At 37.4% G+C, this 16968-nt stretch overlaps 1 protein-coding gene across 1 annotated transcript; it reads left to right on the top strand.

Annotated features, from left to right (window-relative positions):
* Nucleotides 1-1070: 1070 nt before the first annotated feature.
* LOC308677775 (vomeronasal type-2 receptor 26-like) lies at nt 1071-14384 on the top strand (the record flags this gene model as incomplete). The annotated part of the gene is made up of 5 exons (XM_081344471.1): nt 1071-1411; nt 3133-3226; nt 5623-6483; nt 11012-11138; nt 13483-14384. 5 exons carry the CDS (start codon nt 1071-1073, stop codon nt 14382-14384), a joined length of 2325 nt encoding a protein of 774 aa, XP_081200597.1.
* Between the last annotated feature and the right edge of the window lie 2584 nt (nt 14385-16968).

The raw sequence follows: 16968 nt of genomic DNA, 5'->3' as shown, positions 1-16968 counted from the left end.
AAAACATGGGAACAGCTATACAGTATATTTCTGGTTGAGTGAATTATAGTTTTTCCCCAAACATTCAATGCAGGAAAATGTTACATTTTTTAGAAAAAGAATGTTTGTGGAAAAATCTGACTTCTAGTCCAAACTGCTGAGTTTTCAAACTAGATTTCAGAGGGGAAAAAGATGGATAACTCTCTCAATAGAAATGTAATCTCACTCAGGTCTATGGAGATTCTCTGTCATCCAGGTCATAATTGTCCCAAAGTTACTTTTTCATAGGGAAATTGGTCTTTCCTGCTTTTCTTTGAAGACATTTTGCTTCTCATCCAAGAAACTTCTTCAGATCTGACTGGATGGTAGGGAATCGAAGGATTTATACTCCTTGCAGACCTCTGATCATTTGCATTATTTTAGAGTTGTTGAGGCCATCTAGAGATTTATCTGTGTTGTCAGGATCACCTGAGTGGTGCAAACAAATGTGGAACCTTCTTGGAACTGTTGAAAGGACTGTGTTGTAGACTGGAGACAGATGACATTATACACCTGCCCCTCTGTTGAGAGAGAATACTTCCATTCCCCACCATCCAGTCAGAGCTGGAGAAGCAACATGGACTTACCTTGCTTCTATGGAACTTCTTTCTTCGCATGATAAATTTGTTTCCAATGCAGTATCCACCAAAACTCAGTTTGTGTTATTGCTGGGCCAAACTCTAATCTCTAGGTGAACTAAAGCCATTGATGTTTTCTGACAAATGATTTTTTTATTTAATAATGTTATTTTCTCATTATGGGAGTCTAGTCAAAGTGCCTGTCTTCTATGTCATGCCATCTTGTCATACCATTACAAAGCTGCAATCCATTTTTTTCTTGTTGTTAGATTGAAATGACAAGTCATTTTCTCCTAGCTGAGATCAATTATCTTCTCCAATACCAAAATAACAAGAGATGTTGTGCTCCATAATTGACCACGTTTAACTCTCCTTCTCTGGTCTCTGGGGATTTTCAAAGAGCAGAGCAAAACACACACCCAACCAAGACCGAGTGATATTATTAATATTTCTTGTCCCTAAATACATTCAAATATGATGCTTCAGGACCAAGGCTGTGTGATTCTGACTGTTTTTGTTATATATTTCTGCATTCAAATGATCCATGGGAAAGAATCAGAAGGTTCTATATTCAGAAGACCTATCAATGATGATCTGTGGTTTGCTATGTTACTGTTCAGGCTGTGGGTGATAAAACTGCTTTCTCAAGCCATATGCCATGATGCTGAATGCACCATCAACAGCCCTAATATTAAATACAAGTCTTACCATCCAGGTGATCTCATCATTGGTGGCATTATTTCTCTGATCTACATGATGTCTAACCTAATCACCTTCAAAACAATTCCATCTGAAGAACTTCTTGATGATCCCTTGTACGTAGTTACCATTCTTAACTATATCAGCTTCCAAACCTGAATGGATAATTAGTCAATCTATTTTGGGATGGCATAATGATTGAAATATACATTTTACCTCGTTTCAGTTAACCTTCCTCTGCTCAGAGATTCTACTGTTTCTTATGTAATTCATATTAATCAGGTTAACAGTAAAATAGTGCTTTTTCTTCATTTTGTTTCATCTTCATAAAATTTTCCTACTGTACATGGTGTTGCTTAACAGATATCTTAGTATCACCCAATGCTCTGCTTTCTAGTTTCCCAATGCTTCTGCCCAACACCAATTCCACTATAGTGTTGTATACGTGTATATACAGTATATGTGTAATGGCTCAGATCACATTCTGCACAGAAAATAAATTTCTATGAGATAAAATTAAAGTTTATTTGGAGACTAAATATGCATTCTAGACAGAAGCATTTCTACTATTTCTATTATGTGGATATGTCAGTTTTTCTTGATTAAGTCTGGCAGAAATTCATCAGTGAAGAGTAGGAATAGATGTAACAGTTGCCCGATCTAACTTGCTTTCATCTGAGAAGAGATTCTAGTCTGGTATATGATAACATTAATCAAAGCACCCTTTTATTCCATAGACTTTTCCAGTGTACATCACATTCCCTCAGATATATGGAATAAGGTCCTGAGAGAGGATTTGGGGGGAAGGGGAGGGATAGGACTAGAGAATGATCTAGAATAATTCTGTAAGGGCATATCAGGGGGGGAAAAAACAAGGAATTGTTTCAGAGATGGGAGACAAGCAGGATTATATTACATGACAGTAAGAAAACTAGTAGTACAAATGACATATGTTTTGCTTACAGAGGATCACTTGAATCAAACTTTTGTGACAAAAAGTAGATATCTCAAAAGTAAGTTAATCATTTATTGAATGAGATAAATCTTGAGAAAGGAATTCAATGACACTGGTATAGAGAGAGGGTAGAGAACAATGGGAAGAATTCATGGAAAGGAAGGTGAAAGGCAGAATCCTTTTAAATGTGAACACATAGAAAGCATAAACATGGAAGGACAACATTTTGCCTTTGTATTACATCTTCCACTGAATTTCCCCTTAGCAGTTTAGCAGTCTAACCCATCTTTGTAATTCTTTTTCTCCAATTAAACATCTTTGACATCACAGAGAGGATTTCTTAAGAAATGTTGTTTTCTAGATTTTAGATATTGCCATTTCTAATGTGCTTCAATATACAACATTTCATCTTTCAAAATGAGATAGAAACATCCCAATGCTATAAAAACATTGCAAAAAATATAATTTAGACTACTGAAAGGTATGGATACCAAAGAGGCTATCTGCCAAACAGCTGAATTCTATACTGAATTTTATGGAATTGAGAGGGCAAATATTTTCTACAGACTGTCTGGCCTTGGGAGTTCAGAATCTATTTTTGAAATGTTAATAAAGATTATAAAACTGAAATGCAACAAAATCTTTGTGTGGAAATGCCATTGTTGTGACTACCCTCCCTTAAAGTTTGTTTCTACAGACATACCAGCATATCTTGTCCTTGATCTTTGCTGTAAAGGAAATCAATGGAAATCCTCAGATCTTGCAAAACATCACTTTGGGATTTGGGATATCTAACAGCTATTTCATGGCAACATGGACCTACCTTGCTTCTATGAAACTTCTTTCTTCACATGAGACATTTGTTCCTAATTATAAATGCAGCATCGACCAAAACTCAGTTTGTGTTATTGCTGGACCCAATTCTCATATCTCTCAGGTTATGGCAGACATCCTGAGCATTTACAAGATTCCACAGGTAGGACTTAATGAACAAAAAAACCCCAAACATCCTATTGATATGTGAGTTCCTCTTTAATAACATTTTCTTTTTGGGGGTTGTAATTAATGGCAACCAACGAATAAATAAAGCCTAGCTAGATGTTTTCCAGTTCTGACTTTATGAAAATTATGCTGAATTGGAGGATCTTGTCTCCAACTTGAAGTAAATGGAAAGAAGATGGATCTTCTTGCTCTTAAAAGAGATTTTTCTTTCATTTTGAAATATTTTTCTGCTACTTTCCATTGAATTTCCATACAATTAAAGTAATAACAAGAAATTAAGAAAAGTAAAACATATTACATATCTAGACAATCAAAGTTGTGACTTCTTAATAAGGAAACAACATACGATTGAACAGTGATTTATTCCTACAAATACTTCAAAAGAGCATTTTGGTTTCTATGCGGACAAGTATGGAAGCAGCTGTTCTATTGAGGGTAGAAAGTTTTCCCTTGTTCATTTTTTTCCCCTTTCTTTCCGAGGAATCTGGAGCAGGAGCTTAATTAAGAAGGTGATTAGAAGTTGCACCTAGAAGGCAATTATAATTATTCAGAAGATACAAAAGTTATATAGACAAGTTATAATAATGGAGTATATTAATGGATGGAAGATTAACATGGAGGGATTCAACCTTGAATTAAGGAGAAATTTTCCAATAGTGAGAACAATTAATCAGAAGCTCTATCACTGGAATATTTTTGAGAATTGATTGGACAGTCATTTGTCTGGAATGGAATAGGGTCTCCTGCTTGAGCAGGGAGATGGACTAGAAGACCTCTAATGCCCCTTTCAACTCTGTTATTCTGTATTCAGTATTACTGCCATGCCAAATCTCTTTGGCAGATAAGTAGTAATAATCTAATACAGATCATTGTAGCTCAGACAATCTCAGTCACAATAGTTTCTTCCAAGAAAAAAATATCATTGGTTCAAGCATTGTAATCGTTCCACAGCATATGCCCCAGAATTTTCATAAAGGAAGGAAGGGAGGGAGGGAGGGAGGGTGGGAGGAAGGAAGGAAGGAAGGAAGGAAGGAAGGAAGGAGGGAGGGAAGGAAGGAAGGAAAGAAGGAAGGAAGGAAGGAAGGAAGGAAGGAAAGAAGGAAGGAAGGAAGGAAGGTAGGTCAGCCTTGTTAGTTCTTTCAGACGTTCAGAGAAGAAGCACTAGCAAGGTTGTATTAAATAACATTTTACATTCTCCCTTCCTCCCATTTAGTATCTGGAAAACTAGTGAGGGTCCCATCTGAAATGTTTCTAATGCTTTCTCCCACTTGTAGAGTTAGTTACCTTTAATCAGACCATTGTCTAAACTGTGAGATTCCCTCCTCTCTTCTCACATACCATCACAAGTCTGCCTCTAGAGAAAAAAATGTCAAAGAGCTGGAAAAGCATATACTGTATCTTCAAAGATGTTAAGTAGTGAAACAGCCTGTCTCTTAGACTTCAAAACACTCAATAATTGTAGGCTTTCAAGGAAAAGCTGAAAAAATATCTGTCAGAGAGGGTATGACATTTCCTATCTTGGGCTATGGTCCATGGTTCTATAAGGAAAATTAATCTATCTAGGTTGGTACAAGTCACTCATAGTGATGTTATTTTATCAGGTTTTTTTTGTTTTTCAACTTGCACTTTTAGCAAAAAGTTATCTTATAAACATGTTAGTGTTCCTTATGAATCTTTTAAAAAATCTGTTAGAGAGATCTTCTCTTATGTACATTTTTTGAAGTCATAAGAGAATAATAAAAAAGTGCAATAAGATATTATTGTTACATTCTTAAATACTGGAAATTCAATGTCACAAAACCACAATGAGAAATTACATAGATCATCAAATTCTACCAATGGAATCTTTTTCTATCCATTTATATTTCCATTTCTTCTGGATAAATATGTACCCATATTTGTTGTACCTATCAGAACCAGCTAAGCTGTGAGAAACTTCCCAGAATAGTAGTTACTGATTAGTTCAATTAATATTTGTCTCTATACCCAAATTAGATGGAAACTAGTTTTCCAAAAGTCCCAAGTACACCATTGGTGGTAGAAAACAATTTTTTTTACATCAATCCTGAACATCAACTGTTTCACTAGATTAGATTTCTCTGATGTACAATAGAAAGAGGCTTTCTACATTTCTACTCTTTTCCCAATTTGAAGGTGATCCAATTGCATCATATCATTTTTAGAGACAATAGATTTCCAAAAGTTGTGACAATTTAGTGCCATTAACTTCATAGAAATTAAAGTAAGATCCTGACGGAGTTAGGAATAAGCCTGAAAACCAACCAACAATAGGATCAGTAAGATTTAACCATTTCTCAATTATATCAAATATATACACATACATTTTATATTTTGTTTTTTTCTCCTAAGGTCATATATGGCTCTGCTCCAGTGATGGATAACTTGATTCATATAGCTTTCTTCTATCAAATGTATCCAAATGAACATCTTCACATTATGGGGATTCTCCAATTGCTGCTTCATTTTAACTGGACTTGGATTGGGATAATTTTTCAAGAAAATGAGATTGGTGAACGATTTTTGAGGGGAGCGCTTATCATCTTATTGCAAAATGGAATCTGCTTTGATTACATTGAATGGCTTCCAACAGTAGCTTTTTCAAATGAGATGGGCAAACAAGTCCTTGCTTTTGTTAAAGTATGCAAAGTTATTATGAGGAATACCTCCAGTGTTGTGATTGTGTATTCTGAAAACCAGGCCATGGCAGTTTTCAGGACAATCTCCTATGTATCAGACTATTGGGACACAACAGTTGAAATAAAAGATAAAGTTTGGATTTTCCCAGCCCAAATGGAATTCACTTCAGTTCCACTTCAAAGAGACTGGAGTATGGATTTTATCCATGGTGCTCTTTCTTTTGCAGTGTCATCAAAGGAATTATTAGGATTCAATACATTTCTTCAGATGAGAAACAGTGTTCCAGAAAATGAAGACAGTTTTTCAAGGCTCTTTTGGGAACAAGCCTTTGAATGTTCTTTCTCAAAATCTACTTTAAACCCAGAGTCGGAGAAAAGGTGCACTGGGGAAGAGAAGCTGGAGAATCTTCCAGACTCTGTTTTTAAATTGAGCATGACTGGGCAAAGCTACAGTATCTACAATGCAGTCTATGCTGTGGCACATGCTCTCCAAGCCATGCTTACATCCCACTCCAAACACAGAGCAAGGGCTGGTAGAGGAAAACAGAAGTTTCTCAATCATCAAGTGTGGCAGGTAAGCTCCTACTGTATATTTACTAATCTAGCAGACAATATTGCCTCCACAGCTTTTCACAAATTGTACTGAAACCATTTTAATTAAATTGTTGAAGGCATGTTTTAGGTAGATTAGAATCTATCTATCCTGATTTTTTTTAATTTTTAAAAGTGTAAGTTTTATGAGTGGTTAATATTGAATATTGGACTAATTTGATCACTACTATATAGCACAGTAGCACACTTAAAGAATTTTTTCCCTCTCTCCCTCCCTGAGGAGATCTTTTCAATAAGAGAGTTCAGTGTCTTCTAGGCTGATAAAAGAGGAACTGATGCTGCAGGTTGAACCTACCCTATCTTGATAGAGGTTCTAGGACTGATATCTTACTAAATAAGGGTATATTTGATGTAGGCTAAATCTGCTAATGAAATAAATTGCAGGAATGACTTTATAGCCTGAAACTCTTCATACAACTTGCTGGCAATAAAGAACCTTGTTATTGCTGCTCACTTAGTCTTCATCCTTGATATGTAGCTGCAGATCTGCCTATACTGTTGGACTCTATCTGAGCTGCAGATGGGGTGGAGATCCCTAGGCTTATGGTTCTGGGCAATTTAGAGCAGTTGTCTCTGGCCCAGGGTTTGAGACCGCATAAGAGTTCACAATCAGCTGTAGATCTGGTTCATAGTGTTCATGACCCAACTCATACACATAGGCCACTCAATTTATCTGATATTTGCCTCATGATCTGGATTTTCAGGGTATTAGCATTAGTGAGGGGTCCTTGGTGCTCTTTCAGCTTGCTTGTTTTCTTGCATACATTTCATTACCCAGTCTAAGTAACATCAGTATCATCAGTGCTAGTAAGGAGTGCATTTTGCTGTCAGTTTATATTCTGGGGGTGTGCCTGTCAGTGTTGGTGGGGGTGGTCTTAGAGATTCTTTGAGTGGGCTGTTTACTGTTGGCTTCTTTGGCAGTTTCTTGATTAGGATATTGTTTACTTGATTGTTGGTCTTATGCTAACCTTGGAGTTGATCTGGGTGCTGATTGCTGATGCTTGGGTCTGAATAGAATAGAATAGAATAGAATAGAATAGAATAGAATAGAATAGAATAGAATAGAATAGAATAGAATAGAATAGAATAGAATAGAATAGAATAGAATAGAATAGAATAGAATAGAATAGAATAGAGCTGGAAGGAACCTTGGAGGTCTTCTAGTCCAGCCCCCTGCTCAAGCAGGTGAATGTCCAATCTCTTCTTTAAAATCTCCAGTGATGGAGTGCCCAAGATTTCTGGGGGTAAGCTGTTTTACCGGTTGATTGTCCTCACTGTTAGGAAGTTTCTCCTTAGTTCCAGGTTGCTTCTCTCTTTGATCATTTTACAACCATTGTTTCTCACCCTTCCCTTGGTACTTTGGTGAACAACCTGGCCCCCTCTGCCTTGTGGCAGCCCCTCAGATACTGGAACACTGCTATCATGTCTTCCCTATTTCTTCTTTTCTTTAGACTAGCCAACCCAAGTCCCATAGCCATTTTTTGTATCTTTTAGTCTCCAGGCTTTTGATCATGTTAGTTACTCTTCTCTGATTTTTTTCCAAATTCTCAACTTTTTGTGTGTGATAAGGTAAGCAAAATTGATTGCAGTATTCCAAGTGTGGTCTTACTAGGGTTTTATAAAGAGGTAATAATACTTCGCGTGATCTTGATTCTATGCCTCTGTTTATACAATCCAGGATTGTATTAGCTTTTTTGGTTGCTACTGCACACTGCTGACTCATAGTCAAGTGTTCATCCACTAGAACTCCAAGGTGCCTCTCACAGTTACTGTTTTTAAGCAGGTCTTGCCCAATTTGTATTTGTACCTTTGATTTTTCCTGCCTAAATGTAAGACTTTGCTTTTCTCCACATTGAAACTCATTTTGTTGAATAGGGCCCATTGTTCAAGTTTGTCAAGATATTTTTGGATCCTGAGTTGTCTTCTGGGGTGTTGGCTCCTCCTGTCATTTTGGTGCCATCTGCAAATTTTATGAGTTCCTCTTCAATTCCCTCATCTAAGTCATTTATGAAGATATTGAAGTGTACTGGGCCTAAAACAGAACCTTGTGGTAATCTGCTGCTTACTTATCTCCATGTAGATGTAGTGCCATTGAGGACTACTCATTGAGTATGGTTTGTTAGCCAGCTACAGATCCATCTGGTGGTGATGTTGTCTATTCCACCCTGTCCTAGCTTACCAAGGAGTAGGTTGTGGTCTACCTTGTCAAATGCCTTACTGAAATCTAAGTGTGTTATGTCCACTGCATTTCGCTAGTCTAGTAGTTTAGTAACTTTATCGAAGAACAAGATGAAATTGATTTGGTATGATCTGTTTTTAACAAACTCGTGCTGGCTAGTAGTTATGACTTTGTTTATTTCCAGTTATTCGCAGATCTGTTTTTTAATTATCTTTTCTAGGATCTTCCTAGGTATTGATGTTAAACTGATTAGTCTATAGTTTCCTGGGTCTTTTTCCCCCCTTTCTTGAAGATGGGGACTACATCACTGCCTACCTCATTGTTTGCTTTGTTTTCTTGGGATTTGTGATTGGTTTTGGGTTCTAGAGATTCTAGAGAGTGGTCACCATCTCCCCTTGATTTTGTTCCTTTTGGGGCTGGATGATAGTCTCTTTAGAATAGTCTATGTGTCTATTGAAGGCTGATTTGTCAATTCTCTGGTGTATCTTACTTTGCTTAGTCTAGGATGATCAGATTTTCACAACTGAAACTATAGTTAAATCTGTCTATATATTGTGAAATTAAAGAATGTTCATCCTTAACGTTAGCATTAGTCCCCTGCCATAAACAGATCACTTCCTGTTGCCCCTAGAATTCTCAGCAGCTGTTTCTCATTTCAGCAAGGTGGAGCTATTAGATCAACCTGCCTTAGGCACCTGATGGATCTAATGTGCTTTAGATAAAACTTGGTTTTATTGCAAAAGTCCTGGCATGCAGTTAGGGTGATGTGCTCATTGTTGTTTGGGATGAGACTGAATTCAGAGACACTGGATAGAATTGTACCTGTGCTGATGAAGAGTGAAGTTGATTGACCACAGGTAAGAGCCTGTATTAGGACTTGTCTTATGGCAATAAGGGCAGCAAAGAGTACTTACTTCTCTACCCTTATTTCACCTATGGATAAACACCCAGTGGCCCTTGTTTGGATGATCAGGTCACTCCTGGATAAAAGAGCCATGGCAACTGATACAGGGCCACTGTGAAGAATATTCTTGGCTTCTATCAAATAATGTCACTTGACATCACTTAGAATTGGACTTTGGCTAGGCAGATCCTTTGAAAGTGACTGAGACATGTCTGAGCCTTGTTAATTGTGAAGTTTGAGCTGGCTGATCCTGAGGAAGTAGAGGAAGTTATTTGTGTTCTAGACCCATGCCCCTCCCATTTAGTTAACATTTCCCTTGAGGTGGCATGTGGATGGATGCAAGTCATGGTTGATGCCTCTTTGCAGGAGGAGATGATATCGCTTAACTTTGAAGAAGCCATTCTTGGCCTTGACTGAGTTAGATAAGGTTTTTTTTCAGTCTCCAATCTTTCCTCTTTGAAATGAAACTTATATTAAGGGGAAGAGACAGTCAATGGTGAGGAGGAAAATAGAAGAAGATGCCAAATGACAGTAAGGAGGAGAATATGCAGCTGGTGATCATGGCATACAGTTCTACATGATAGCCATGAAAAGATCATTGTTAGCCTTGCCTTTGCACTTTTCTCTCTCTTTTGGTAATTATTCCATGGCCTGATGATGGAATTGATGAATTAATCCTATTATTATATTAGGGGACATAACAATATCTTCCGAAATAATATTGCTATATATTTTGCCATCAATGTATATTTCTAGTAATTACTGTCATGTTCTTCCCTTGAGCTTCATCACTACCTAAGAAAAGTCACATTTAACAACAGTGCTGGAGAAAATATTTTCTTTGACCAAAATGGGAAGGTTGCATCTGGCTTTGATATTATCAATTGGGTAACCTTCCCAAATCAATCCTTTCTTAGGGTCAAATTTGGAAAAGTAAATCCATCTGCTCAACTAGAAAACCTTGTCTCTCTATCAACAGATAACATGGTCTGGCCCACCTTTTTTAACCAGGTAACTTTTATTCATTTTTAAAGTGATGGTTGACTACTTACTGTATGCTACAGCTGCATGCCAAGCTGCACAGATTAATGAAAAAAGTACAGAAAAATCAATATTTTTGATAAAGGATTTTAAAGATTTTATATAAGCAGGTCAATGTATTCCTACTTCTAAGTTAATTAGCTCTAATCCTTCATATTGATCAGATGAATAAAGAGTTTTCCATTTACATTGCTCATTATGCTAGAAGGATATTTTAAGGTATAATACAAGCCTTGTAACTGGCATAAAATGTTTCATAATCTTAAACAAAAAAAAAGGAAAGAAAGAAAATATTCCTCAAAGATGGTGATTTCTAGAGTGTTAATATTTAAATCCCAAATATGTTGCCCTTTACTTTATTAACAGTCACAACCTGTTTCTCTGTGCAATGATTATTGCTCCATGGGTTACAGCAAGATCAAAATAGAAGGAAAGCCATTTTGCTGTTACAAGTGCCTTCGTTGCCCAGAAGGGAAAATTGCAAATCAGACAGGTAAGAGATGCCATTCAAGAAGAATTGGGGTCCATTAACTCTGAAGATCATTAGGTTCAAAGTACTAGCCAGGTTTCTGACATTTATTTATTTGTTTGTTTGTTTATTTATTTCAGTTTTTGTAGCTGCCCATCTTAGTCAATGACTCTGGGCCTCTTACAATTAAAAAAATTACAATCAAAATACTAAAAATATTTTAAAACAATAAAAAATATGTCTATATTTCATATATAGACATTGGGGCATTTATCTCTACAGATCCTGAGAATAGAGACTGTAACCACAACAACCATGGAATTGTCCTAGGCAAACATTACTCCAGCTCACAAAAGGAGAAATGACAGCTGAACTAGTTTTTACCACAGAACCACTAGAATGTATTCTGAACTTTTCCAGGATTAGGATTAGGGTGATTGGAGTGTAAATCATGGCAGCGTGATATGTTGTTTTTGTCCTGCCCTCCTTCTCTCATTTTTTCTTATATATTCCCATTTTATCATTTCATATTAATTCTGTTTTCATGCTATAAGCCACCCAGGGTCATTAAAAACCAGACTAAGATACAGAGAGTAGGAATGGAATATGTGCACCTGGACAACACATTGCTTAAAAGGTAAAGGTAAAGGTTCCCCCGCACATGTGTGCTAGTCATTTCCAACTCTAGGGGCCAGTGCTCATCTCCATTTCAAAGCCGAAGAGCCAGCGCTTGTCCGAGGACGTCTCCGTGGTCATGTGGCCGGCATGACTAGATGCCAAAGGCGCACAAAATGCTGTTACCTTCCCACCATAGTGGTCCCTATTTTTCTACTTGCATTTTTACGTGCTTTTGAGCTGCTAGGTTGGCAGAAGCTGGGACGAGTAACAGGCGCTCACTCTGCTACACGGCATTCAGGATTCGACCCGCCAAACTGCCGACCTTCTGATCGACAAGCTCAGCATCCTAACCCACTGAGCCACCGCGTCCCTTACACATTGCTTACTAAGCACTAAAGATTTGTAACTATAAAAACTTAATAAAATATCTATAAATCAGACTATGATAAAGTAGAACAAAATGTATAAACAGTAAATGATAAGTGAAGGATATCAAATATCATTGATATAGTCAGATTCCCTTCCAGTCACCATAAGTCTTCCTACGAGTGCCATTGAGAGGGAGAATGGACCTAAAAATGTGTCCACCTTGGACATTTATGGATACATATCACTAGCAACATGAACATATACTTTGTCCTTAGGCCCTCCATCTAAGGAAGTCCAGGCCAGCTCTGAATTGGATAGCATATCCTTGAAGGTCAGGTGATTTAACCCTTGTCAAATATACGTTAGCTTACTATGATTTCTTTCAATAGAAGAAAATATATGCAGCTCAGAATTGAATGATGGAGTCATTGGTGCTCTCTGAACTTGGTTGTTTGCTTGCAGATGTTCCATTATCTGATAGGTTACCATCAACAATGCTAGGGTGTGTGCTTTTCTCCCTGTTTATGTACAGTACCTTGCCCTGCCTATGTTGGTGGAGTTCTGGTTTTCTCCTTAGTAGTTCCTTGTTTAAGGTGATGTTTTATGCCGACATGTTTGTCTACTATTAATTGCATATTATCTGGTTAAACGGGGCTTATTCTTGTCCTTTTGTTTCCTTCTTAGCTTTTTTATTGTCTCTTTTGAATGTTATGTCAGTGTAGTTTATCTCTATTGTCCTGACAGATAGGACTCCACAGAGAAAAGCAACAATATACTAAATAAAAATTGATAGATTTTGCTCTAATAATCTCTATTAATATCTTCTTGCATAGCGAGCATAGAATACATATTATTATTTTTTTCAATTAAGGAGCACATTAACAAGAAGGGTATCCTTTTTTTTCTTCTCTCCTTTCTTCTTTTGCCCTCTCATTTTAAAAGAAGAAGGAAGAGTTGGAGGTATCCTTTTTATAGTGCTCTTTTGAGAATGCATATGCATTGGTTTCGGATTTGAACTAATTGCCATTTTCATGCCTCTTTTTTACACCAAAATAACAGAGAGAAGGAGATTATTGTAAACACCGTTCACACAGTGTAAGACTTGTTTCCCCTAAGCCAGTAATGTGAGATGTGATTTCAAATGTAATTGAATAGTATGAACTGAGTCAAGTCACAGTAATTCTCAAGGATCTGTTCTCAGATAGATTTCAAACTATCCTGCCTTCTAGCATTCCAGATAAATTGGATTTCAAATTCTCAGATTTTATGATAAATATCTGAAAATTCAAGGCACTGAAATATTGTATTTCTGAACATTAGGAAAGAAAGGTGAGCTAACCATAAATTCTTATCTGCTTAACAACTCTATTCCCTTTTCCAGGTTTAGATGACTGTTTCCCATGTCCTGAAGAAAACTACCCTAACAAGGACCAGACTCTGTGCCTTAAGAAACATGCAACATTTTTATCTTACAAAGAACCCTTGGGAATCACCTTGACCACTGTTGCTTTCCTCTTTTCTTTCATCTCAGTTGTGGTCCTGGGGATCTTCATTAAACACAAGGACACTCCCATTGTCAAAGCCAACAACAGGAACCTCACCTACATTCTTCTCATTGCCCTCCTCCTCTCTTTCCTTTGCAGTTTGCTCTTCATTGGGCAACCTGACCAAGCAAAATGTCTCACGCGACAAACTGCTTTTGGCGTCATCTTCTCTGTTGCCCTTTCTTGCATTTTGGGGAAAACAACCATAGTGGTTCTTGCTTTCATGGCCACCAAGCCAGGTTCCAAAACCAGAAAATGGGTTGGGAAAAGGCTGGCTTATACTATTCTCCTGTCTTGCTCCCTGGTACAAATCACAATTTGCAGTGTGTGGCTGGCAACGTCTCCCCCTTTCCCAGATTCTGACATCCACTTAATGACTGAAGAAATTGTCCTCGGATGTAATGAAGGTTCAGCCATCATGTTTTATACTGCCCTTGGTTTTCTGGGATTCTTGACTGCTATTAGCTTCATGGTGGCTTTCCTTGCTAGGAAGCTACCTGACAGTTTTAATGAAGCCAAATTTATCACTTTCAGCATGCTGGTCTTTTGTAGTGTCTGGATGTCATTTGTTCCAACCTATCTGAGCACCAAGGGGAAATACATGGTAGCTGTAGAAATCTTCTCCATTTTGGCTTCTGCAGCTGGATTACTCAGCTTCATCTTTTTCCCCAAATGCTATATTATTGTTCTGAGGCCCGAATTAAACAAAAAGGAACAATTAGCCAAGAAACAAAAGTAAACATTTTTTCCTGAGTTTTATAAAATGCTGCACTTGCCTCTTTATAGTTAGTGCCTATGAGACTAAAGATAGTCAATTCAAGCTGTTTTTTTTTTACTTTTTGAAATTTCTGCTTTTTATTTCTATTCTGTCCCTCAGGCCAGTCTGAGGAGATGAAATAAATGCCTCTTTCTTTACTGTTTTCTCAGCTGCTGCCTCCTGTCTAATTTTTTTCCCCTCAACAGGGCAGGCTGTCTTTCAGTTTGCTGTTTTAGTTTCATGCTTTGGCTTTGTTTATTCAGCCTCTTCTTTATAAGGAAGCAGAACTGCCTAACCTCCATCTTGACTTTATCCTCTTTCTTACCTTCTGCCTGATGCTGATGGGCAGCTACTGTTGATTTGCAGCTGGGGTGTCCTGGCAATGGGGGTGGGCCAAGAAGATAGGAAGGATGAAGGAGCACAGGTGCTTTTCATCTGTCAGATTGTCTATCTATACAGACTATTGTTTTAGGGTTTAGCCTACTATTTGTATATCTTATTTGGTTAGTTTATTTACATGAACCAACAAGAACTTTGAATATCTGTTTTTGATTTTTGATAATATCTGTTTTTGATAACAACCCACTACTTGATAAGGTAGAAAAATGTGGGTTAAACAGCATCATCACCAAGTGGATTTGTAACTAGCTGACAAACCACACACAGTGGGTAGTCCTTAATGGAACTGCATCTACGTGGAGGGAAGTATGGAGTGGGATATCCCAAGGCTCTGTCTTAGGTCCAGTACTCTTAAATATCTTCAATGATTTAGATAAAGGGATAAAAGGGGAACTCATCAAATTTGCAGATGGCACCAAGCTGGCAGGAATAGTCAATACTCCAAAAGACAGGCCCAAGTTACAGCTTGACAGAACATTGGGCCCTATCTAACAACATGAAATTCAATGGAGAACAAAGTAAGGTTCTACATTTAGGCAAGAAAAAATCAAATGGATAAGTATTGAATAGATGGTACCTGGCTCAATAGTAGTAACTGCAAGAGAGATCAATCACTTGAATATGAGCCAGCAGTACAGTGTAGCTGCCAATGCAGTCCTAAGCTCCATTAACAGAGGGATAGAACCAAGATCATGTTGAAGTGTTAATATCACTTTATAATGCCTTGGTAAAACCACACTATGAATATTGCACTGAATTTTTGTTGCCACAATATAAAACAATGTTGAGACTAGAAAAAGTGCAGAAAAAGCAACACAGATAATTAGGGGACTGGAGGAGAATACATATAAAGAAGCATTGAAGGATTTGGATATGTCTAGTTTAATAAAAAGATAGACTGGGGGTGACATGATAGCTGTTTTCCAATATCTAAGGAGCTGCCATAAAGAAGAGGAAGTCAACCTGTTCTCCAAAGCACCTGAAGGCAGGACAAGAAGCAATTGAGTGGAAACTAATCAAGGAGCAAAGCAATTTGGAATTAAGGAGAAATTTCCTGACAGAAGAATTAATCTTGCCTCCAGAAGCTGTGGTGCTCCAATACTGGAAGTTTTAAAGAAGAGATTGGACAACCATTTGTCTGAAATCGTATAGGGTTTCCTGCCTGAGCAGATGGTTGGACTAGAATACCTCCAATATCTCTTCCAACTCTGTTACTCAGAACATTTCTCATCAAAATTTAGGAGGCCGATCTGGGAGAGCTTTTGGAGGAGGGTGATTCATATAATCAATCTGCAGATTTTCCATTATCTGCCACTGGCTTACTCATCCACTTTACTTTAACATGAGTTCTGTGTATGTCACAATATTGCAGGTTACATAGTACTTAAGGAAAAGAAATGATTGTTAGTGTTTCATCATGAAAATCACCAGGAATGGGATGGGAAATTGTTTTATACTGTCACATACTACACACACACACACACACACACACACACACTGTTTGCCTTCATATCGCGCCCGTCGTTCCTCTTCCCACTTCCTTAGTGCCTGATATGCAGGGGGGAGGTCTATGTGCCGGTTGATAGAGGAGTGGTTTGAAAACCAAGCTTCCTTAAACAAGCAGCCGCCTTTAGTGTTGTCACTGGCAATTGCCTCGGTCCCTGTTAGATTAAAGACGTGGTTATGTGTGAATGTTGTTCTTGTCTTCAAGCATTCACAGAATGCCTCATTGTATCAAAATCAAGACTGCACCAACACACAACCACCCTGCAATGTCGAAAACAGGGAAGAAGAGCAACAACCATTTAGAACCTCTGGTATGAGAACACGGGAAATTACTAGAGCTATGGTTTGATCTTTAAGCAATAAAAACTGTTTTAGTTTTTCTTATTCTATCCCAGTGTTTGCTTCATTTGTTTATATATATATATAAACAAATATGTTACAAATATCCCAAGTAAAACATAAATAGTTTTTTGGGTTTAATCCAAGAATGGCTACACAGGTCTTAATTCATGAACATCAGAATAGAATAGATTAGAATAGAATAGAATAGAATAGAATAGAATAGAATAGAATAGAATAGAATAGAATAGAATAGAATAGAATAGAATAGAATAGAATAGAATAGAATAGAATAGAATAGAATAGAATAGAATAGAATAGA

This window comes from Vipera berus (assembly GCF_964194415.1).
Source record: "Vipera berus genome assembly, chromosome: Z".
Classification (NCBI taxonomy): domain Eukaryota; kingdom Metazoa; phylum Chordata; class Lepidosauria; order Squamata; family Viperidae; genus Vipera; species Vipera berus.
Note: the sequence above shows the minus strand (reverse complement) of the source record. Positions and strands in the feature narration are given on the sequence as shown.